Raw genomic sequence first — 20,495 nt, 5'->3', positions numbered from 1 at the left:
AATCTCACACTAACTACTAACCGATTGAAAAACACAGATTCCCCAACATTAGGACGTCAGATAATGAATAGGTATGCTGTGCATCTGTATGCACCATGCATGGTGCATACAGATGCAAAAACGACGTCGTTTTATTAAAAACGCGCGTCTCCCATTTAAAAAAAAAAATCAGGTTCGATTCCTAGTAACAACATTATTTTGTTCATTCATTATGGAATTTTAATTTATGGATTATGGAATTATAGTTCATCGATTATGGAACTATAGTTCATCGATTCTGGAATTATAGTTTATCGATTCTGGAATTTTAGTTCATAGATTCTGGAATTTTAGTTCATTCATTCTGAAAATTTTAGTTCATAGATTAGATTATGGAATTATAGTTCATCAATTATGGAATTATAGTTCATCGATTATGGAATTATAGTTCATCGATTATGAAATTATAGTTTCGAACCTATTTTTTTTTTTAAGGGGAGACGCGCGTTTTATAAAAACGACGTCGTTTTTGCATCCGTATGCACCATGCTTGGTGCACAGCATAATTTGCCTCAGATAATATGCCACGTGGTTACCGGTGGCCTTATCTTCATCTGGATGATGTGCGACGGAGATAGATTCTGCGAACACAGCTTCTCAGGTGCTTCATTTCTCCATGAACATCAAGAAACACTAACCCCATGACAGTTTCCTTGTCTAATCACCTCTTCCCTCGCACTCCTCTCTTCTTCAAGAAACTCCAACCCACCACAAATCGCAACCGCAGCACCTCTGCAGTGAAATGCAGAAGAAGCCATGAATTTAGGAACCGAAACCCCATACAAAGACTCCACCTTTCCACCGAGAACTACAGAAATACCTTATCGCAGCCAAACGATTTCAAAGAAGCCGACATTAAGAGAGCGCTGTATAGGTCTTGCGGGGCAGGGAAATATGGCGAAGCTCTGTATCATCTTGAATCCATGGTGAAGATCGGGTACAAACCCGATGTGGTTCTCTGTACAAAGCTTATCAAGGGGCTTTTTAGGGTTAAGAAAGCTGAAAAGGCAGTGAAAGTGATGCAGATTCTGGAGCAATTTGGGGAGCCAAATGCTGTTACATATAATGTTTTGATTAGCGGATTCTGTAAACTGAATAGGGTTGAGGAAGCTAACAGGATGTTGAATAGGATGAGAATCCGAGGTTTTGTCCCTGATGTTGTCACCTATAATATAGTAATAGGGAGTATTTGTGGAAGGGGGAAGTTAGGGTTAGCTTTGAAGGTTTTGGATCAGATGAAGGAAGACAAGAATTGTAAACCTAGTGTTGTGACATACAATATCTTGATGGAGGCTACACTCGTTAAAGGCGGGATTGGTGGAGCAATGAAGCTTCTAGATGAGATGTTGTCTCGAGGGCTTCGACCGACTATATATACTTATCATGTAATCCTCAAAGGGTTGTGTCGAGAAGGCATGATGGATGAGGCGTTTGACTTCATTCGGAGTTTGCCAGCTAATGGCTGCAAACCCGTTGTGATTTCGTATAACATTTTGTTGAAGGCATTGTTGGACCGGGGGAATTGGCACGATAGGGAGAAGGTTTTGAGGGAGATGTTGTCCGCGGGTTGTGATCCGAATTTGGTCACCTATAGCATCTTCATGATGTCATTGTGTCGAGACGGGAGGCTAAACGAGGCAATTCGCCTCTTGAGGATTATGATGGAGAAAGGGTTAACCCCCAATACGTTTTCCTATAATCCATTGATTTCCGCGTTTTGCAAGGAGGGGAGGCTAGATTCGGCCATCGATGTGTTGGATGACATGATCTCGAATGGCTGCTCGCCCAACATGGTGAACTACAACACCATCCTTTCCACAATGTGTAAAAACGGGAATGCTGATCTCGCCATTGACATCTTCGAGAAGCTCTATGAAACGGGCTGCCCCCTAAACGTGTGTTCTTATAATTCAATGACGGTTGCTTTGTGGAACAACGGGGAAAGAACCAAGGCTCTGAATGTGGTCTGTCAAATGATACACAAGGGGATTGAACCCGACAGGATTACGTATAGTACACTGATATCTTGTTTAATCAAAGACGAGATGGTGGATGAGGCCATGGCGCTGTTGAAAGAGATGGAAAGACGCGGTTTTCCATCTACAGTCTACATTTACAACAGCGTTCTGCTCGGGCTGTGCAAATCTCGTAGACTAGACGAGGCGATTGATATCCTAGAAGAAATGAGTGTAAAGCGCTGCCAGCCAAACGTAAATACTTACATTATACTAGTTAAAGGCATTGGTTTTCAAGGATGGATAGACGAGGCTATAGAGCTGGCGACCACGCTTCTCCACATGAATGTTATTTCGAAGAAATCAATGTCTCGGATGAGCTTTACCTTCAATGATGCTTAGAATTAGAAAACCTTTTGTTTCAAGATCGAATGGAAAACCGAGAGGTTTCGTTCTTCTTCTGTAATGGTGGTTGGAGATTTGTGATTGTCTTTGTTTTGATATCTCAAGAGTTTTTGATTCTCCAAGGATTCAAAATACCAAAACCTCTCTTGTTTTGTAGAATGCAGAAGATATTGAGATGCATTTCTGTTGATAAAGAGCACCAAAAAGCTTTGAATTTCTTGTTTTTTGATTAGCTCCAATGCAATATTTGCTCTCTTCTCCTTATAAATGAAAAATAAAATTTCTTTCCTCACCAAACACTGATTCACAGCTTCAAAGAAACCCGAAATAACTGTTGAGACAAAACATAAAACAGAACAGTTTTAAGGACAATAATGTTTTTACCACGTGATTGGCACGTGGCCTTATCTTGATTCTTGACACCCACAAATATCGACACTGTAAACACAGCTTCCACCTTCCACGCCTTCATCTCCTTCCTGGCACTCCAAGATTCTCAGGTTCTTCATTTCTTCTCCTACATTTTCCTCAAATCACATTCATTTCTCTGTGACCCATCTTCGAACATCAAAGAAACACTTAACCCAAAATGACAATTTCGTTTTCTAATCACCTCTTCACTCGCACCCCTCTCTTCTTCAAGAATCTTGAGCCCACCACAGATTACAAACCCACCATACTCAAATTCAAAACCCATGTATTTAGGGACCAAAACCCCGCCGTGAATCCCCGGAGTGTTAACCTTTCTACCGAAAACATAAACACCCTAATGCAGATAGATGATGATTGCAAAGAACCCAATTTTACTAGGATGAATCATGACGAAAGTTTGCATCTTCTTGAATGTATGGTAAAGACTGGGTACAAACCAGATGTGGTTCTTTGTACAAAGCTCATAATGCAGCTTTTCAGGGCAAAAAAGGGGGAAAAAGCAGTAAGAGTGATGCAGATTCTGGAGCAATTTGGTGAGCCAAATGAGATTACATACACTGCTTTGATTAGTGGGTTCTGCAAAATGAATAGGGTTGATGAAGCTAACAGGGTGTTGAGTAGGATGAGAACCCGAGGTTTCGCCCCCGATGTTGTTACATATACTATAATCATAAGGACATTGTGTGATAGGGGAAAGCTAGAATTAGGTTTGAAGGTTTTGGATGAGATGAAGGAAGATGACAATTGTGAGCCTGATGTTGTGACATACACAATCTTGATGGAGGCTGCCCTCGTTAAAGGGTGCATTAGCGAGGCGATGGAGCTTCTAAACGACATGTTTGCTAGAGGGCTCGAACCGAATATTTATACTTATAATGTAATCCTTAAGGTATTGTGTAGACAAGGCATGATGGATCAAGCTTATGAGTTGATTAGGAGTTTGCCAGCTAGGGGGTGCAAACCGGTTGTGATTTCGTATAATATTTTGTTGAGGTCATTGTTGGAGAGGGGGAATTGGGACGAGAGGGAGAAGGTACTAAAAGAGATGTTGTCCACGGGGTGTGATCCGAATGTGGTAACCTATAGCATCTTCATGATGTCATTGTGCCGAGATGGGAAACTAAACGAGGCAATCGCCCTGTTGAAGATTATGATGGAGAAGGGGTTAACGCCCAATAAGTTTACCTATAATCCATTGATTTCCGCTGTCTGCAAGGAGGGAAGACTAGATTTGGCCATCGATCTCTTGGATGACTTGATCTCGAATGGTTGCTCACTGAATATAGTCAACTTCATCAATATCCTTTGTACAATGTGTAAAAATGGAGACGCTGATCTTGCTATTGACATCTTCGAGAGCCTCTGTGGAACGGGTTGTTCTCTAAATGTATGTCACTATAACTCGATGATAATTGCTCTATGGAAAGGCGGGGAAAGAACAAAGGCTTTGAATTTGGCTTGTGATATGATAGACAAAGGGATTGATCCCGACAGGGCTACATATAGCGCGCTTATATCTGGTTTAAGCAAATGCGCGATGGTGGATGAGGCTATGGCGTTGTTAGAAGTTATGGAAAGTTGCGGTTTTCCACCCACAGTTAACATCTACAACGGTGTTTTGCTCGGGTTGTGCAAATCTCATAGATTAGATGAGGCGATTGGTATCCTAGAAGAGATGACTGGAAAGGGGTGCCAGCCAAATGAGAATACTTACAGTGTTCTACTTAATGGCATTGGTTTTCATGGATGGAGATATGAGGCAATCTTTCTGGCAAACACACTTTGCCAAATGAATGTTTTTTCAAAGAAGGCACTACTTGGTTTCCAAAAGACTTTTCCCATTCATGCTTCTTGACAATAACCTTGTTTTCTGTAAAGATCCAATGAAAGAGGACATGTTTTGTTCTCCTAGCTTCATCTTTACCCGGAGGGCTTTCTTTTAATTTTTGTTGTGGTGGTTGGAGATTTGTGGTTGTAGCTGCTACCTGAATGTGCGCTTTGAGTGAAGAATGCCTTGTGAGGGTTTTATTGTGGTCGGAGATGTGTGATTGCAGCGGCTACCGAAGGTGCATTGTGGATGAAGAACGGATTACGAGGAATTGTACTTGGAACCTTGTCGTTATCATACCAACTGTTCAACGAAGAATTGCAATTTCTAGGGTCCCTAGGAATTGCAATTTCACACTTTATGTAATTGTAATTTTATGATAAATTACCATTTTATCCTTCATATGATTATATTATTATTATTATTATTATACAATAATATTTTAATCGAGTTAATTCCAGCAATGGTCCTCTGACTATATTGATTTTCCAAAATTAGTCCTTGACTTTTAATTTGGACACTTTATGTCCCTTGACTTTCAATTTCTTTCCAATTGAGGTCCTTTCGTCAGAATACGGTTAATTGAATTTTAAATGAAGGGGTAAACTCATCATTTCACATGCCTATGTATTATTCTTAGTATTTCTCCATTGTATACGCGATATATATGAAGATAATCTTAGTCAAAACCTTAAAATGTTCCTCGTCGTTCCCCATTTGCTGACTACTCGTGTGTGCGTTTCTCTATTATTGAGATGTTTACAAGGTATAACAGCGAAATACGAAGGGAGAAATACGAAGAATAATACATAGGCAGATGAAAGAACGAGTTTACCCTTCATTTAAAGTCTAATGAATCGTATTCTAACGAAAGGACCTCAATTGGAAAAAAATTAAAAGTCAAGGGACCTAAAGTGTCCAAATTAAAAGTCGAGGACTAATTTTGAAAAATCACTATAGTCGGAGGACCATTGCTGGAATTAACTCTATTTTAATCTTTATTCACGTCTTCTCATTTAATATCATTCTATTCCTTCCTACCAAACAATATAATCTAAATTTTCAATTTATTCTCGGAATTACAATTCATTTCCCCATTGATTCCTTTCTTCCAACTAAACATCATGTATTGCATAATGAAACCTACCACGTGACTAGCACGTGATTATTGGTAACCTTATCTTTACACAATTAATTATCTGAATAACCTGCCATGGACCATGGTCTCCTTGAAGAGCAGCAACTAGCAAGACAGCTTCTGAGAACACAGCTTCCAACTTCCATCCCTTCACAACATTTCCAGGTTCTTTACTTCTTCTTCTTCTACATTCTGCTCAACCATTCATATCCATTTCTCTACCAACATTGAACATCACGAAACCCTAACCCCCAAATGACAATTTCATTTTCCCATCACCTCATCACTCGAACCCCTCCCCTCTTCAAGAAACTTGAGCCCACTACAGATTCTAAACCCACCACCTCTGTACTCAAATTCAAAACCCATGTATTTAGGAACCAAAACCCCACCTTTAATCCACAAAGTGTTAAGCTTTCTACTGAAAGTACAAGTACCCTAATGCAGTCAGATGATTTTACTAGAATGAATCATGAAGAAAGTCTGTATCTTATTGAATGTATGCTAAAGACTGGGTACAACCCAGATATGGTTCTTTGTACAAAGCTCATCAAGAAGCTTTTTAGAGTAAAAAAAGCTGAAAAGGCAGTAAAATTGGTGCAGCTTCTGGAGCAATTTGGTGTGACAAATGTGGCTACTTATAATGCTTTGATAAATGGATTCTGTAAAATGAATAGGGTTGAGGAAGCTAACAGGGTGTTGAATAGGATGAGAACCCGAGGTTTTCCGCCGGATGTTGTTACCTATACCATAATCATAGAGAGTCTTTGTGAGAGGGGGAAGCTAGGATTAGCTTTCAAGGTTTTGGATAAGATGAAGGAAGATGAAAATTATAAACCGGATGTTGTGACATACACGGTGTTGATGGATGCCACGCTCGTTGAAGGGGACATTAACGGAGCAATGGAGCTTCTAAACGAGATGTTATCTAGAGGGCTTGAACCAAATCTATACACTTATAATGCTATCCTTAAAGGATTGTGTGGTAAAGGCATGATGGATCAAGCATACGAGTTTATTGCGAGTTTGCCAGCTAGGGGATGCAAACCGAGTGTAGTTTCATATAATATTTTGTTGAGGGCATCATTGTGCAAGGGGGATTGGGATGGCGGGGAGAAGCTAGTGGACGAGATGTTGTCCATGGGTTGTGAGCCGGATGTGGTTACCTATAGCATCTTGATGATTTCATTGTGCCGAGATGGGAAACTAAACAAGGCGATCAACCTATTGAAGATTATGGCGGAGAAGGGGTTAACACCCAATATATTTATCTATAATCCATTGATTAGAGCAGCCTGCAAGGAGGGAAGACTAGATTTGGCTATCGATCTTTTGAATGACATGATTTCGAATGGTTGCCCACCAATAATGAACTACAATACTATCCTTTCTGCAATGTGTAAAAGTGGGAACGCTGATCTTGCTATTGGCGTCTTTGAGGAACTCTGTGAATCAGGTTGTCATCTTGATGTAAGTGCTTATAATTCAATGATGAGTGCTTTATGGAACAATGGAGAAAGAACGAAGGCCTTGAATGTGGTTCCACTAATGATAGACAAAGGGATTGATCCCAACGAGAGTACGTATAGTACACTGGTTTCGTGTTTAAGCAAATATTCATTGGTGGATGAGGCTATGGTGCTGTTAAAAGATATGGGAAGTTGCAGTATTCCACCTACAGTCCACATTTACAACAGCGTTTTGCTCGGGCTCTGCAAATCTCAAAGATCAGACGAGGCAATTGGTATTCTAGTAGAAATGACTGATAAGGGCTGCCAGCCAAACGAAAGGACTTACATTATACTCATCAACGGCATTGGTTTTCAAGGATGGAGAGACGAGGCAATCGAGCTGGGAACCACACTTTTCCAAATGAATGTTATTTCAAAGAGATCACTACGTGGTTTGAAGAAGTCGTTTTTCCATTCTTAAAGTCTTCTTGTAAATAATATTGCACATTAATGGTTATATGCTCAACACGTCGTAGTCGCTTATGACGTAGAGATTTGAACTGATATCAAAATTGAAGCATGTGCTCCAACTCAACTAAAAGCCTTGTACATTAATGGTTATATGCTCAACAAGTAAATATAAGTAAATATAATATAGGAACCTTCCCACTATACTCTTGTCATACATATATGCACCATCTAAATACTAAAGAGCAACGAGACTGGTTTATTAATTTTCTTGATTTGAATCGATCAGTTATGATCAACCTATACTGGTGATTGACCTCATTGGTTTGAGTCTATCTCAACTTAAATTGATTTACCTTCTTGTGGTACTTTGTCACTTAGGTTTACAAGATAAGATTTACTACCATCGAATAGTTGTGCGGTTACTCTTATCATACAAACAAAATTTGCAGAAATTTTTTTTACCACGTGACTAGCACGTGATCATTCGCGGCCTTATCTTCACTTCTTTATCTGGATAACGTGCCATGGATGTCTGAAGAAAAACTTCAGACTTGCATGCCTTCGTCTTCTTCTTCTTCAGCTCCGTTCACAAGAGTTTTTTCAGGTTCTTTATTTCTTCTCCTGCATTTTTGCTCAATCATATTCACTTCTCTATGACCACTGAACCTCAGGAAACGCTAACCAAATGACAATTTCCTTTTCCAATCAGCTCCTCACTCGCACCCCACTCTTTTTCAAGAATCTTGTTGAACCCACCACAAATCATAAGCACCCCAGCAGCTCCTCTGTACTGAAATGCAAAAAACATGAATTTAGAAACCGAAACCCCCCCACCGTGAATCCACAAAGCGTTAAGGCTTCTTCTTCTTCTTCTTCTTCTTCTTCAGAAGATACACATACTTTGATGCATCTAAATGATTTCATACAACCCGATTTAACAAGAATGAGTTATGACGAAAGTCTGTATGTTCTTGAATGTATGGTGAAGATGGGGTACAAGCCAGATGTGGGTGTCTGTAACAGGCTTATTAAGGGTTTTTTTACAGAAAAGAAAGCAGAAAAGGCAGTGAAAGTGATGGAGCTTCTGGAGCAATTTGGTGACCCAAATGTGGTTACATATAATGCTATGATTACTGGGTTCTGTAAAATGAATAGGGTTGGGGAAGCTAATAGGGTGTTGAATAGGATGAGAATCCGAGGTATTCCCCCTGATGTTTTTACCTATACCATAATCATAGAGTGTCTTTGTGGCAGGGGGAAGCTAGGGTTAGCTTTTAAGGTTTTGGATCAGATGAAGGAAGACAACAATTGTGAGCCAGATGTTGTGACTTACACAATCTTGATGGAGGCTACGCTCCGTGGAGGGGACATTCGGGGAGCGATGAAGCTTCTAGACGAGATGTTATCGAGAGGACTTGAACCGAACATATACACTTATAACACAATCCTTAAAGGGTTGTGTCGAAAAGGCATGATGGATCACGCGTATGAGTTGATTAGGAGTTTGCCAGCTAGGGGATGCAAACCGGATGTGATCTCGTATAATATTTTGTTGAGGGCATGGGTGAATAGCGGGAATGGGGATGATGGCGGGGAGAAGCTACTAAAAGAGATGGTAGCTAGAGGGGTTCAGCCAAATTTACAGACTTATAACTTAGTCCTCATAAGATTGTGTGGTAAAGGCATGGTGGATCAAGGGTATGAGTTTATTAGGAGTTTTCCAGCCCGGGGCTGCAAACCGAATGTGATTTCATATAACATTTTGTTGGGCGCGATGTTGGATAGGGGGAATTGGGATGAAAGGGCGAAGCTAGTGAGAGAGATGTTGTCCACGGGTTGTGAGCCAACCGTGGTTACCTATAGCATCTTGATGATTTCATTGTGTCGAGATGGGGAGCTAAATGAGGCAATGAAGCTCTTGAAGATCATGGTGGAGATTGGGATAACGCCCGATGCATATGTCTACACTCCCTTGATTAGAGCATCCTGCAAGGAGGGGAGGCTCGATTTGGCCATTGATCTTTTGGACGAAATGGTGTCTAATGGTTGCTCGCCCAATACACTCAACTACAACGTTATCCTCTCCGCAATGTGTAAAGATGGACACGCTGACCTCGCTCTTGACATCTTCGAGAAACTCTCTGAAACCGGGGTTCTTCAAGACGTGAGCGCTTTTAATTCGATGTTGAGCGTTTTATGGAACATCGGGGAAAGAACTAAGGCCTTGGATATGGTTTCGCGAATGTTAGACAAAGGGATTGATCCCAATGAGTTCACATATTGTACACTTGTTTCTTGCTTGTGCAAAGGTGGAATGGTGGATGAGGCTATGGTGCTGGTAAAAGATATGGAAAGTTGCAGTTTTCCACCCAATGTTTACATTTACAACATTATTTTGCTTGGGTATTGCAAATCTCAAAGATTAGATGAGGCAATTGGTGTCCTTGAAGAGATGATTGAAAAGGGGTACCAGCCAAATGAAAAAACTTACATTATACTAATCAATGGCATTGGTTTTCAAGGATGGAGGGATGAGGCAATTATGCTGGGAACTACACTCTTCCAAATGAATGTTATTTCAAGCAAATCACTACTTGGTTTGAAAAAGACCTTTCTAAAAGATCAACTCGGAGTAGTCGGTAAACGATCTATTAATGTAATAGCAAGGTCAAAATATTCGGGGTAAAAGTCAAATTCTACGGGTGTGATTTAGATGAATCTAGATTAGTCAGTAGTAGAAATACCAGGTGTTATATGCAACAAGAAAAATGTCCTTTCCCATTCTCGATACTAACATTTTATTCTTTAAAGATCCGATGAATCTTAATAATGATAAATTATTTTTGGTATCAATTAATATTTTTTTGGCTCAAGGTGTCAATTAATATAATTTAATATAATTAATATAAATATTTGTTATTAAATTGTAAATATCAAGGTTTATATATGATTGACATGAAACTAAATCTTTCCAAAAAAAAAAAAAAAAACGTTGTGGGAACACGAGACATTCCACACTTTGAGGGGACACGAGACATTCCACACTTTGAGGGGACACGAGACACCCTATAGTTTGACATAATAACTTCACCTATTTTACATGGTAGCTTCAACTACTCTCCACACCGACTTCATGTTGCCTACATCAAAATACGTTGAACACCAATTGAAGGTTAATCAAAGACTTTCAAATCATTCAAATGACATGTAGTGACTCTCCCATATAGGAGGTCATGAGATTGAGCCTCAATGGAGGCAGTGTTAACTCTTTGTGCTTCAATAAGTTTAAAAAACATTTTTGAGCAGATACTACAATATAATAGAGTCATTAGCATTCAAAAAAAACTTTCAAATCATATATAAGATCAATAGATGCCTGAGCTATAATGAGCAACTTGTAATGTTATTTTTACTTAATGATTTTTTTTTTAAAACTTTTATTTCTTAATTTAAAAATAATTATTTTTAAGAATTAAGGATTAAAAGTGGAAAAAACATAAAATTAAACATTACAGCATTAGTAAAAATATCAACTGTCGCGGCTGGGAGGTTAACGGATAACGCCATTACAGTGGGCTCACAGAGTGGTGGAGTGACAGAAGGAACGAACCGATGATGCCGGCGGCGACCACCGTGGAGGGCGTAGTTCACAGAGTGCCCTATCTCAGAACTGCGGCTCGGAACCCTACTTTCTCCAGTCGGGGCTCCGCTTCTATCCGGTTCCGCGCCTTGTCTTTTTCAGCATCTGCCGCTTCTCCTCCTTCTACGGTGGTGGACGAACAGAAACTCGGACCCGGTTCTCTCGGACACATCACCCGCCCCGACTTCCCCATCCTCCATCAGGTAATTCCTAGCCCCTCTCCTTCTAGAAGACTCTGAAATAGGACTTGCAGAGACTGTTAGGTACTCGAAAATGAGGCGTCAGAATTCGATGAATTCCTTTCAAAATATTGAAGTAATCCTTCGATTCTTTCATTTACGCAAGCTAATCAAAGCAGACTGTAATCTCTATTCTAATACTTGTGGAGTTGACTGTGTTAATAACTATAAATTATGTAGCAATAACATAATCAAGCGCACTTGATGAAGCATACTATGTTTAGTTCGAGTTTTCAAGCTAATTAAATGGATAAATACTGCTATTTCTGTTAAACACGCAATGTAAGGTTATGGATATAATAATTCCAGGAGGTAAATGGCTCAAAGCTTGTGTATTTGGATAATGCTGCGACCTCTCAGAAGCCAACAGATGTCTTGAAGGCATTACAGGCTTATTACGAAGGTTACAATTCCAATGTCCACCGCGGTATCCATTACTTAAGGTGTTCTTCCAGCAAAGCTGTTGTCTTAATTTTGTCTTGTCATTCTTGCTTAACATCTTCTTTGCATAGGCTAATTGTGGAATTTATACTTATTATGGTATGCATAATGGCAGTGCAAAGGCAACAGATGAGTATGAGCTAGCAAGACGTAAGGTGGCAGCTTTCATCAATGCATCTGAATCTAAAGAAATTGTTTTCACAAGAAATGCTACCGAAGCTATTAACTTAGTGGCTTACACGTGGGGACTCTCAAATTTGAAGCCGGGAGATGAGGTCTGTTACCATGCTTGTTTACATTAATAGCAAATACCAGTTAGCATATTTGGTTTGTTTATCTTGAGCCATGGGAGGTGTTTAATATTTGCAGGTCATAGTCACAATAGCTGAGCATCACAGTGCAATAGTACCCTGGCAATTGATTGCTCAAAAGACTGGTGTTATCCTAAAGTTTGTGAGTTTGACGGACAATGAAGTTCCAGATATAATGGAGTTAAAAGAAACACTCTCAAGGAAGACAAAACTTCTTTGTGTTCACCATGTCTCAAATATGCTAGGTGCGCAAGTGCTTCCTTTTATTTATTAGAAGTAGATACTAAGCCATATGAAGGAACACTGAAGAGATCTCTTTATGCTAAAGAAGAAGAAGCTAGGCCACCTATATCTGCTTTTACGCGGTGATATAAATAACTACTTTTGTAATATGCCGAAAATGAAGTTAATGATGGCACAGCATAGAACTTCTTCTCAGCTCCTTCTCTGACTCATCTAACAGCTATCTTATATAACTTTGTTAGTGTTAATGTTCCCATCACCTGCCTTAAAAGACTGGGTTTGATACTTAAGCTTGTTTACACCTCTTGAGCTAGATTATGGGGTGATAACTGAGGGTTTCTAACAGTTATCTTCATTAATATCTAATAAAAAAGGAGATCCTATCAAATGAATTCATATGAGGCTAGTTATTCTAATTTCTGGAGGCATACTAATGTGGACTTACATATGCTGGTCCATGCTGGCAACTTCCGTGAGTTAATATTTTTGATGTATTGTTAACTTTATCCTCGCAAGTTTTTATATTTCGTCTATTATTTATCATGCCAAACTTGACCTCACTTTTATCCAAGTAATATAATAGCTTGCACTCTTTTCTGCCTCTTCATTTTCCAAGGCTCCATCTCATTGCTGCCACTCCGTCTTATTTAGTTATTTTATGCAGCTTCTCTGCTTCCAATTGAAGAAATTATAAGTTGGGCACATGATGTTGGAGCAAAGGTGCTTGTAGATGCTTGCCAAAGTGTGCCACATATGGTAGTTGACGTTAAGAGCCTAGATGCTGATTTTCTTGTTGCTTCATCTCATAAGGTGAGATCATTGTCCTTCACTTTAACATCTAATTTTGCTACTTGAATTTAAGGACTAATAATGCTTCAGATCATCAGATGTGTGGGCCTACAGGCATTGGATTCTTGTATGGTAAGAGTGAACTCCTAACTGCTATGCCTCCATTCCTGGGTATGTATCTTAGATATCTAATTCTACTCTTCATTTGCATGCGATTTGCTTTCTTGATTAGAATTTTATGTACTGAAGCACTCACTTTCAACTTTCCTGAGTACAGGAGGTGGTGAAATGATAGCCGATGTATATTTGGACCATTCAACTTATGCTGAGCCACCATCCAGGTTGGTGCCATATGTGATATTGATGGAAAATTAACATGCTACTCTGTGCAGGAAAGCCTGACATTTTTCCAGGGCTCCACTTGAGAACCTTATGCCTTTTCTTTTAAAACTATTAAGAGTTATACTTAATTGATCCCAAACACAAATACCAGAAGAAAAGTAATTTCCATCTTTATTGCATCATTTCCCCTCTCCAAAATTCTTCCTAGTGCGTCAATATTTGTATCTATTTAGGGTGTGTTTGGTTCGCACATGGGAATCGGAATTGGAATGGGTATCAAATACTTGGTAGTGGTAATGGGTTTTGGTGAAAGTATTTAACATGTTTGGTAGTAGGGTGGAATGGAAATAGTTACTATAATAGTAGTGCTTGAGAATGAATAAGGGAATGAAACCCTTATTTTATTTGGGTATGGGTTTTTCAATTGATGGGGTATTCGAAACCCATAGTAGTGTTCTAAAAACCTATTAACCAAACAATAACAATCACTTTCATACCCATTCCTATGGGCAAAACCCATCAACCAAACACACCCTTAGTGTTTAGGCAATAGAAGTTCAGTTAGCTAGTTACTTAATAAAGTACCTTACATATATGCGTGTATGTGTGTGTACTAAATCGAATTACTTTTGTCATTCCATCTGTTATTGGGGATCAGATTTGAGGCTGGAACACCTGCAATTGGAGAAGCTATTGGGCTTGGGGCAGCCATTGACTATCTGTCTCAAATAGGCATGCAACGAATTCATGATTATGAGGTGTGCACACTTCCTGGCATATCAAGTGCTATTTCTTCCAGAGAGAGTTGATTTATTCATCTATTTTATTAAATATTAGATGACAGTTTGATTTATTTTATACCTCAAGTATGACCGTGGACTTAGATATTCTCTTTGTACAATCATTTCTCAGGTGGAGCTGGGTCATTATTTATATGATAGCCTCCACTCAGTACCCAGTGTTCGTATCTATGGTCCTGCACCATCACAAACTGTAAAGCGGGCGGCTCTTTGTTCTTTTAATGTTGAGGATGTCCACCCAACAGATATCGCAACTTTCCTTGACCAACAGGCATAATAAGAAAAGACATTTTTGGTGAGAATATATAAGCATTCCTTCATGAACTCTGATTTACTAACAACTTTGTCTAATCTCTGCAGCATGGTGTAGCTATCAGATCTGGTCACCACTGTGCTCAGCCTCTACATCGCTGTTTGGGAATCAGTGCGAGCGCACGCGCTAGCCTTCACTTCTACAACACTAAAGAGGATGTCGATCACTTCATAGATGCACTGAAGGACACAATCAGTTTCTTCAGTTCTTATAAATGATTGTTCTAAATCGGGTTTCTGATCTGTTGTCCAAATGTATACTTGGCCCATGATTTGGCATCACTTGTAAAATGGATGTGTTTTCATTTTTGTCCTTTTCACGGGCATCATCTTGTCCAGTAGAAAAGCTCATTGTAGTATAACAACTTTTCGTGAACGTTCTTAAATTAATTTCATAAGCATTTCTAGATAAACAAGCACTCTGTATTTGTCTAGTATAATACATAACCTTCTTTTCATTAACAGAATGTTATTCATGATCTCTGTACAACAATGGCATTTTGGAAGTTCAGAAGTAGACTTGACAAAGCTACCTACATGCTACAGAGTAACAGCTTAGCTTGTCTTTGCATCTCACACTGCCACACTGGGCATCATGGGCATATTGGGAATTTGGGATTCACTTGTGCAATACACTCTTCTTGGGCAGCTTGGCCTTCTTCTGAGATTGGTTCTGCAAAAAGATCAGAACATCACAAAAATCAGGTCAGCAAAACAAGGATTGATAGGTGAATTTGTAAATGACCCAATGCAGTGTTCTAACCTTTTGCCTTTCTAGAGCTTCATAGTCAATCCTGTCTTGCCACCTACTCTTCCGAAGCTTGATTGGTCGATTTCCAACATATTTGCCTGAAATAAAAATGTTGTTTTGTCATCATACATTCATATGGGCCACAAATTACAATACTGAAGCAAGCAAGTTAACACCATTAGACCATAAAAGCATCCATATCAAAGCTTTTTTGGTGAGATTTTGGAACACTACATGATGAGATGGAGGAGAGAGAATGCATGAGAGAGGTTTTCTCTGCAAGGGAGGGGTTTTTTGCAGAATTGTCGGACCCACTGAAAAAATGGCCCAACCACCGCGTAGCTTCCACAAGCGCGTCAAGCGCTCTTGACATTTTTTTTATTTTTAAAAAAATCAGATTTTTTTTTTCTTTTTCTTTTTCTCTTCCCTCCCATTTTCTCTTTCCTAATCACACTTAGGAAAACTCCTCGAAACCACAAAAAAAAAACTCCACTATTATGGATGCTCTAAGAGCCATTTATATTATATCCTCATGCACAAGTAATATAGTGGGCATGCATTTCCAATTACCAATGACTTGGTCACTTAATCGATTCTACAAGGAATGACTAGCCCTCAGAGAAATATGCTTCGGTACAAGGAATATTTTGAACACTTCCTTTAAAAAAAATCATACACAAACTACTCAAACCAGATCCTGAATTCCAGTGCAAATGAAGGTAACAACTACCATTCAAGAAATCAACTAGAAAGGCTAGGGAAAGTGTACAACTAAATGAAAGTAATTGTTCCATACCATATCTGCTTGTTGTCATCTTGATTATCTAGCTATGAAAAGCCTCATGCTCTGAATGACTAATTGAGATAGTGAATAAGGTAAACACAACATGAGGGCTATATCTGTGCATGTAGAAATATTACTTACCATTCATTTCTTTAAGGGCTGCTGCAAGGTCTGAAGGGTTGGAAAAACTTACAAATCCATAGCCTTTGGTTTTACCTGTCCGCTTATCTCGCACAACCTGTGATGATATTGCACATACAATCACCAATAATTATGAGATTTCAACATATAACCACATATTAGACATTATAAAGCTAGACTTTTTTAACCTTTTTGTAAGTGGGAAGCAGGATATAAAAGTGGCCCAGCAGTTAGATACACAAGCATAAAAATCTAGGGCATTAGGGCAAAATCACAAACAAAATAAATAGATCAACAAGCAAATCAAAATGTGTAAGCATCATGATTGACACAATAACACTCTAAAATTATATATGGGATGAAGATCCAGCCAGTATCTTATCATAGGTATGGCCACATTCACCATACAGCTTTAGTTGTTATAACTCCACCAGTTCCATAACTCATGAACTAATTTGGAAGATACATAGCAGAATTATAATTCCATTCAGAAGAAAAAAATCTGCAATTGTCATTAGCTTCAGATTAATGAACTAAAAAAAATCACCAGCAGCACTGCCAAAACAAAAATCAAAGAGAGTTCTACCTTAGCGCACAGGAGACATTTGAGGGCTCCAAGCACTTGAAACAAACATCTGAAAAGTACCAACCAAAAACATCTACAAAGCTACTGTAGTAAGAAAATATGAATGGTGTTCTAGAAGACTTACCCTGGCCATGTTAAATGAAGGAAATCTTGAAAATGCTTTTGATAAGACATCATCATTCACCTCATTTCCAAGATCACCACAAAATAGACGATGATCATCTGAAAAACACAATAATACAGTGAGATCACAGAACATCTTTTCATAATCCAGAGTGAAAATTAAAAATGAAAACATCTGAAAAAGAATTGGTTCTAGCATCAAAAGTAGGTCCGTTTTCCAAAGTCAAAAGTGCTTTGAACATCAAAATAGAGAGTTGCTAATCTTTCCAAAAAGCATTACCTGTCTCTCTCTAGAGCTCCATTATCAAGTGTTACTAAAAAAAAAATCCTTTAAAAGCAACATTCCGTTCCCCATATATATATATATATATATATATATATATATATATATATATATATATATACACACACACACACACACACACACAAGTCAAAAGTGCTCTGAACATCAAAATAGAGAGTTGCTAATCTTTCCAAGAAGCATTACCTGTCTCTCTATAGAGCTCCAATATCAAGTGTTCAAAAAAAAAACCTTTAAAAGCAACATTCCATTCCCTGTGAGTGTGTGTGTGTATACACACACACACACACACACATATATTCTGATTCTTTTATCCTCCAAGAGGAACATGAAATGAGTTTATGTTGCCTACAGCATTAATACCCATTTAAAACACTCCTGCAATGGGTTTCACGCAAAATCTGAGATTCAGAGCATAGAAAGTTACTTATATATCAAGCACAGAGATGTAATTTGTTGTTCTAGACAAGTAATTGTAAACTTATGTATGATAGTAGATTGTCTATAATTCATTTCTTATCACATTTCCCTACTTTCTTGAGTTTCTTCACTTTAAACCTCATTGCAAAGCTGAATTGTTAAAACAGAAACTCTCACATATTCCCAAGTGGTCCAAAGAAATGAAAGAATCAGTTAAATTTCCCTATAACTACTGCCAGAATGAAATAGATAAGTAAGAAGCATACTTTCTGGCCAATCAGCAAGGGTAGGATCCTCCCAAGTTTGCCCAGCAGCTTTACGGGGCACTGCTTTCTTCTTGGCCTCAGCTTTGTGCTCAATTTCACTGCTTGCAAGTGCAGCTTTCACATTCTGAAGCGCTTCTGGTGTAATTGTCTGCGCAACCCTTTGAAACAACTGCTGTGCCTGTACATAGGCTCATATGTAAAAAATGCACAATAAAGGCATATGTTACCATTGAAGGCTCTGAAGCTGTGCATATGAATGATAAAATTTGCAATTCCACACAAAAGTAGAACGTGTATTTCAGCAGCATATAAATCATCTTACTTTTTTGTTGAATACCATTATGGAGAAGTGGAAATTAATTTTTTTTTTTCAAAAAAAAACACTTATTTTACTCTAATATTCGATAATTAGAATTCTTACTTGTTGGTATTGAGCTAAAGGGGTACCAGGGAGAGGAACAGGAGCAGGATACACGGCGGCGGCACCGATGTAAGGCTGCGGCGGTTGTTGGAGGTGAAATGGCGTCGGAAAGTAGGTCCCATTGGCGTAGTTGTACTGCGAAAAGGAAGAACCGGTAGCCGCCGGAGTCAAAGGCACCGTCGACATAGCGTAGACCGGCGATCAATTGTCGAAAATGGCGACGTCCGATTAGAATCAAAGAATTCGCGAGGGAAACGCCTCTGGAACAACGGATACACGTTTGCGCTGAATTTCAGTTATGAAATGAAACGAGAATGTAGAAAAATCTAGAATCTACGCGATACAATATTCCAGATATGGGCCGCGACCCAAAGTAATTGGTCCATATAGCAAAGCCTGGAGAAAAATAATTCCAAATATAGGCCCACCCCAACATAATTGGGCCGTCATAGCAAGAGCCCATTGAAAAGGAATTTCAAATACGGGACAGACAAGTTTCTAACAGCCCAATTGGCGACGTATAAATTCTGTATTTTTAGTATTAAAATTGTGACTTTTTAGAAAATAAATTGTATTTCTAAGTCAAAACACATAACAATTATAAAAGGGAATTTGTGAATACAATACACCGGTGAAATTGGCAACATGTTTTTCTCTTTGTCTAATAAAATAAAAACTAATATTTGAATTTACATAATCAATTAGCTTAAAGTAAATAATAGATTTATTATATATACATAATCTAGATTAAATTCTATAATCTACGTAGTAAATCTTGATAATGGTATAATTTGGATTTTTTTTGGAAGAGGGATAAGGATTCGTGTTTGTCTTATACAACATGTCACGCAGGACTACGCGTAAGCCCCACAAGTCTTCCCATAATCCCATTCATAGGCATCACAATCTCACGGTCATGCCGCAATTTTCTTCCTCTTACGCCAAAACGCATAATAAACGTTTCAACTTTCAATTCAAGATATTATAAGACCAATATAATTCAATTAACCATATACATTATACCAACTTTTCTTTCCTCTATTGGTGCTTCTAGAAGGTGATTATACTGTTTCAAATGCTCTAGAGAAAAATATCTTAATAAATTACAACAACAATTATTTGAATATTCATCACTTCAATGACAAATTTTTTAATCAAATGATAAGAATCTTGTGAAAATGATTGGTGTAGTCTAATATTGTTGTTATATTTTTCTAAACGGGTTAATTTCATAACATAACAACGGGTTAATTTCATAATATATATATATATATATATATATATATATATATATATATATATATATATAGTGGCGGAGCCAGAAAGTCGGGGTTGGGGGGGCCAAATTTATAGAGAAAATTTATCATCTTAGTGTCATTTACCACATATGATTGTGTCATTTATTATTGATAATTATTTTTAATTATACTATGTGCAATAATATATGAAATATATGATTATATGAGTACGATCATTAAGATTGTCAAACATTACTTTTGAATTTTTGTACATAACACAAAAATTATACAATAGTAAAAAATAAGAAAAATTACACTTATAATCACTAAGTTATAGGGTAATTGAAGAATTCATAATTATTAGTCGTGCTTACTTTTCGTCCCGAAAATATACTCCGTAATTGATGTTGCAAATTTTGTCCTTTTACTAACAAAACATTAGGAACAAAGTATAGCTTAGAAAGACAAAGTGACTGCAACTTGTTATTAAAAGGACGAAATTTACAATGTCAATTATAGCTTAGGACGAAAAGTGAACACGACCAATAATTATAGACGAATTCTACAATTATTTCATAATTTAGGGACGAAAAGTGTAACTTTCGAGTTCATTTAATATATACATAAT

At 38.2% G+C, this 20,495-nt stretch overlaps 5 protein-coding genes across 13 annotated transcripts; 4 read left to right on the top strand and 1 right to left on the bottom strand.

Annotated features, from left to right (window-relative positions):
* Window positions 1-565: 565 nt before the first annotated feature.
* On the top strand, window positions 566-2,616 carry LOC109186333 (pentatricopeptide repeat-containing protein At3g04760, chloroplastic-like). The gene has a single exon (XM_019336274.1). The coding sequence runs from the start codon at window positions 681-683 to the stop codon at window positions 2,394-2,396; it is 1,716 nt and encodes a 571-aa protein (XP_019191819.1). The 5' UTR covers window positions 566-680; the 3' UTR covers window positions 2,397-2,616.
* Window positions 2,617-2,844: 228 nt separating this feature from the next.
* LOC109186334 (pentatricopeptide repeat-containing protein At3g04760, chloroplastic-like) lies at window positions 2,845-5,066 on the top strand. The gene is made up of 2 exons (XM_019336275.1): window positions 2,845-4,734; window positions 4,766-5,066. Exon 1 carries the CDS (start codon window positions 2,989-2,991, stop codon window positions 4,684-4,686), a length of 1,698 nt encoding a protein of 565 aa, XP_019191820.1. The 5' UTR covers window positions 2,845-2,988; the 3' UTR covers window positions 4,687-4,734; window positions 4,766-5,066.
* An 818-nt stretch (window positions 5,067-5,884) lies between these two features.
* On the top strand, window positions 5,885-10,532 carry LOC109186250 (pentatricopeptide repeat-containing protein At5g39710-like). The gene is made up of 3 exons (XM_019336176.1): window positions 5,885-7,724; window positions 8,193-8,323; window positions 8,429-10,532. Exons 1-3 carry the CDS (start codon window positions 6,053-6,055, stop codon window positions 10,403-10,405), a joined length of 3,780 nt encoding a protein of 1,259 aa, XP_019191721.1. The 5' UTR covers window positions 5,885-6,052; the 3' UTR covers window positions 10,406-10,532.
* A 716-nt stretch (window positions 10,533-11,248) lies between these two features.
* LOC109186336 (cysteine desulfurase 1, chloroplastic) lies at window positions 11,249-15,249 on the top strand. Of its 2 annotated transcripts, XR_002055124.1 has the most exons (11): window positions 11,249-11,562; window positions 11,908-12,041; window positions 12,155-12,314; window positions 12,409-12,595; window positions 13,258-13,403; window positions 13,481-13,553; window positions 13,660-13,723; window positions 14,383-14,482; window positions 14,637-14,795; window positions 14,885-15,111; window positions 15,159-15,249. XR_002055124.1 is itself a non-coding variant. In XM_019336277.1 (10 exons), exons 1-10 carry the CDS (start codon window positions 11,332-11,334, stop codon window positions 15,053-15,055), a joined length of 1,425 nt encoding a protein of 474 aa, XP_019191822.1. In that variant the 5' UTR covers window positions 11,249-11,331; the 3' UTR covers window positions 15,056-15,249. The 2 variants fall into 2 exon arrangements, 1 of the variants encoding a protein (XP_019191822.1); XM_019336277.1 differs by having other exon boundaries at window positions 14,885-15,249.
* LOC109186341 (RNA-binding protein 42-like) lies at window positions 15,243-18,927 on the bottom strand. Of its 8 annotated transcripts, none has more exons than XM_019336287.1 (8): window positions 18,630-18,927; window positions 18,209-18,386; window positions 17,223-17,320; window positions 17,111-17,147; window positions 16,513-16,626; window positions 16,383-16,442; window positions 16,098-16,111; window positions 15,601-15,776 (listed from the first exon to the last, which is right to left on the bottom strand). In XM_019336287.1, exons 1-6 carry the CDS (start codon window positions 18,813-18,815, stop codon window positions 16,408-16,410), a joined length of 648 nt encoding a protein of 215 aa, XP_019191832.1. In that variant the 5' UTR covers window positions 18,816-18,927; the 3' UTR covers window positions 15,601-15,776; window positions 16,098-16,111; window positions 16,383-16,407. The 8 variants fall into 8 exon arrangements, with proteins under 8 accessions (XP_019191831.1, XP_019191828.1, XP_019191827.1 ...); XM_019336289.1 differs by having other exon boundaries at window positions 16,383-16,434; XM_019336283.1 differs by lacking the exons at window positions 16,098-16,111; window positions 16,383-16,442 and adding an exon at window positions 15,274-15,509 and having other exon boundaries at window positions 15,600-15,685.
* Window positions 18,928-20,495: the final 1,568 nt, after the last annotated feature.

This window comes from Ipomoea nil, unplaced genomic scaffold, assembly GCF_001879475.1.
Source record: "Ipomoea nil cultivar Tokyo-kokei standard unplaced genomic scaffold, Asagao_1.1 scaffold1407, whole genome shotgun sequence".
NCBI classification, from domain to species: domain Eukaryota; kingdom Viridiplantae; phylum Streptophyta; class Magnoliopsida; order Solanales; family Convolvulaceae; genus Ipomoea; species Ipomoea nil.
The sequence above is the reverse complement of the archived record's forward strand: the minus strand, read 5'-3'. Positions and strand labels throughout refer to the sequence as shown.

Bases quoted from the DNA above. Each gene is read 5' to 3' on its own strand.
- LOC109186333 (XM_019336274.1), top strand. From the start codon at position 681: ATGACAGTTTCCTTGTCTAATCACCTCTTCCCTCGCACTCCTCTCTTC.
- LOC109186334 (XM_019336275.1), top strand. From the start codon at position 2,989: ATGACAATTTCGTTTTCTAATCACCTCTTCACTCGCACCCCTCTCTTC.
- LOC109186250 (XM_019336176.1), top strand. From the start codon at position 6,053: ATGACAATTTCATTTTCCCATCACCTCATCACTCGAACCCCTCCCCTC. The intron at 7,725-8,192 runs CTTAAAGTCTTC...CCACGTGACTAG, and splicing joins GAAGAAGTCGTTTTTCCATT to CACGTGATCATTCGCGGCCT. The intron at 8,324-8,428 runs GTTCTTTATTTC...TTTTCCAATCAG, and splicing joins GTTCACAAGAGTTTTTTCAG to CTCCTCACTCGCACCCCACT.
- LOC109186336 (XM_019336277.1), top strand. From the start codon at position 11,332: ATGATGCCGGCGGCGACCACCGTGGAGGGCGTAGTTCACAGAGTGCCC. The intron at 13,404-13,480 runs GTGAGATCATTG...TCAGATCATCAG, and splicing joins TTGTTGCTTCATCTCATAAG to ATGTGTGGGCCTACAGGCAT. The intron at 14,483-14,636 runs GTGTGCACACTT...ATCATTTCTCAG, and splicing joins AACGAATTCATGATTATGAG to GTGGAGCTGGGTCATTATTT.
- LOC109186341 (XM_019336282.1), bottom strand. From the start codon at position 18,815: ATGTCGACGGTGCCTTTGACTCCGGCGGCTACCGGTTCTTCCTTTTCG. The intron at 17,321-18,208 runs GTATGCTTCTTA...TGTGTTTTTCAG, and splicing joins CCTTGCTGATTGGCCAGAAA to ATGATCATCGTCTATTTTGT. The intron at 17,148-17,222 runs GTAAGTCTTCTA...GGTACTTTTCAG, and splicing joins CTTCATTTAACATGGCCAGG to ATGTTTGTTTCAAGTGCTTG.